We start from the raw sequence: 2,490 nt of genomic DNA, 5'->3' as shown, positions 1-2,490 counted from the left end.
AATAAAAAATATATAACTTAAAGGTCTGGATATATAATAAATTCATTTTAAACATAAAAACCAACATGAGCACATATAAATTTCTTAAGCATAAAACATATATAATACAAATATTATCCATAAATACATGCAATAAAAAGCATGAACCTCTATCTATATCTATATTTAATAATTGTATTCATCAAGGATTGCTGTCTTAATGACGAAAAACTAAATTGAATGATAAAAAGCATTTTTAATTATTTTCCTTAAAGTATGCATGCTCTAAAGCTTGCTTTGCAGTAATTCTTTGATTTGGATCAAGTTTCAGCATCTTTGATAGCAAATCTATTCCAGACTCATCTAATCCTTTTAACTATAAAAAAAATAAATAAATAAAAAATAATTATATAGAATATAAATATAAATATAAAAAATACGCATTTATATACAAAATAAAAGTGTAAAATATTATGAAGAAAAAAAAAATATATTTTATTACAAAAGATTCCCATGGTAATGGTTCATAAACCGTAAAATTCGGATCGTATTTAGGCAATTCAGTGACATTAGGCCAATTTTGAGAATTTGGTGTTCCTAGAATTTTGAATATTCTCATTAATTGATCTGTTTCAGATACCCCTGGAAATAATGGTCTACCATTTACCATCTCAGCAAATATGCATCCAATACTCCATATATCAATTGTAGTTGAATATTTTTTTGATCCCATTAACACATCTGGAGCTCTATACCATAATGTTACTACTTCGTGTGTATATCTCCTTACAGGTATTCCAAAAGCTCTATGTATTTAATTAGATATGCATTTTTGTATTAAGTGTACTAATTTATGTACTTTTTTTTATTGAAAAGTTTTATAAAAATGATTATTATAATTTTTTTCTTTTTATGTATATACGAACTTGCAAAAATTATGTAAAAAAAAATTTTAAATAAGAAATAAATTGATATAAAAATTACCTAGCTAATCCAAAATCCGCTATTTTTAATTCTCCTTCTCTATTTATTAATAAATTTTGAGGTTTTAAATCACGATGTAAAACTCTATGTTCATGGCAATAGGCTATACCATTTAGAAGTTGGAGTAAAAATGATTTAGCCGTTACTGATTCCAGACCACCTATAAAAAAAATTTTAAGTTAAATATACTTTTTAAGTTTAAATTAAAATATAAAAAGAAAATAAAAAAATACATAGTTTTACGTAATTTTTTATCTATTTTTACCATCACAAACGTCAAGAAGTTTTTTAAGGTCTTGGTCAAGATGTTCAAATACTAATATTAATCTTTTTTTTGTGTGTATGACATCATACAACTTAACTATATTTGAATGTTTTAATTCTTTTAAAATGCTAATTTCTCTTATAGCTACATATAAATAACAAATTATTTTGACCACATATAAATGTTTAAGAAAAATGAAAATCTGTATGTTCATAGTATTTATAATCCTCTAAAATATATTTATTATATATATATATATATATATATGTAGGTATATCATTTTGAATAATTTAAAAATTAGCACTATTTTACAATGACTATCTTTTTTAATAACCTGTTGAAGGAATTCCTTCGTCTTCTTTTTCTAATCTTATTTTTTTTAATGCAAATGTTTCTCCATAATTGTTTTGTGCTTTGTAAACTACACCATATGTGCCTTCTCCAATTTTTTCTAAGCCATGGTATTTTTCCATTTTTAATTGATAAGAAGTAAAAATCACAAATATTGTGCTTTTACTTTTTAAAATATTCTATTTACCTTATCATTACAATAAATAAAAAATAAAAATTGAATATTTAAAAGAAAATAAAATTAAAATATAATAATTATTGCATATAAATTCATACATATATATAAGAAAATTAAAAAAAAACAAGTGAAAAATATCCTCACATTGTTTCTATTTCTCCATTTTTTTTTTTTTTTTTTTTTTTTAAGAAAACGCACTTTTTTCTCAGAACATTAAAAATATATGAAAATTATTTACACACAATGTAAAATAAGCTAAAATTTAAGTATTTCTTTTTTAAATGCATCTCTTTTTTGATGCAAAGTTAAAAATATAAAAATTATTTTTTTTAAAAAATTTTACTAGCTAAAATTTAAAAACAATGATAAAGTTAATGATGGAATTTCTTAACAGTTCACATTTTTAAATTTAATTTTCAACTCTTCCTTTTTTTTTGTTTTATTAGACTTTTAATGATTTATTCATTATATGCATTAATAAAAAATTTTCTCATAAGAACAAAAATATATAAATTTTTATTAAATGTGTATGTGTACATGTATGCAAAAACAAAAAAAAAGAAAAAAAAAGAAATAGAATAAAAGTTTCTTAAATGTTCTTATGTTAAAAAAATAAAATGTAAAAATATAAAAATTTTATTTTTTAGCTGGAGTTTTAGCAGGTTTGTTTGAAGATACAGCTCCTGGTTCTTTCTTTTCTACTGATTTAATAATACCTACAGCAATAGTTTGT

The 2,490-nt window shown here is 21.5% G+C and overlaps 1 protein-coding gene across 1 annotated transcript; it reads right to left on the bottom strand.

Annotated features, from left to right (window-relative positions):
• Nucleotides 1–235: 235 nt before the first annotated feature.
• On the bottom strand, nt 236–1,701 carry PK5 (protein kinase 5, putative; the record flags this gene model as incomplete). The annotated part of the gene is made up of 5 exons (XM_028677399.1): nt 236–355; nt 482–785; nt 964–1,123; nt 1,229–1,372; nt 1,563–1,701. The coding sequence occupies 5 exons, from the start codon at nt 1,699–1,701 to the stop codon at nt 236–238; spliced, it is 867 nt and encodes a 288-aa protein (XP_028533793.1).
• Between the last annotated feature and the right edge of the window lie 789 nt (nt 1,702–2,490).

Source organism: Plasmodium relictum (assembly GCF_900005765.1).
Source record: "Plasmodium relictum strain SGS1 genome assembly, chromosome: 11".
Classification (NCBI taxonomy): Eukaryota; Apicomplexa; class Aconoidasida; order Haemosporida; family Plasmodiidae; genus Plasmodium; species Plasmodium relictum.
The sequence above is the reverse complement of the archived record's forward strand: the minus strand, read 5'-3'. Positions and strand labels throughout refer to the sequence as shown.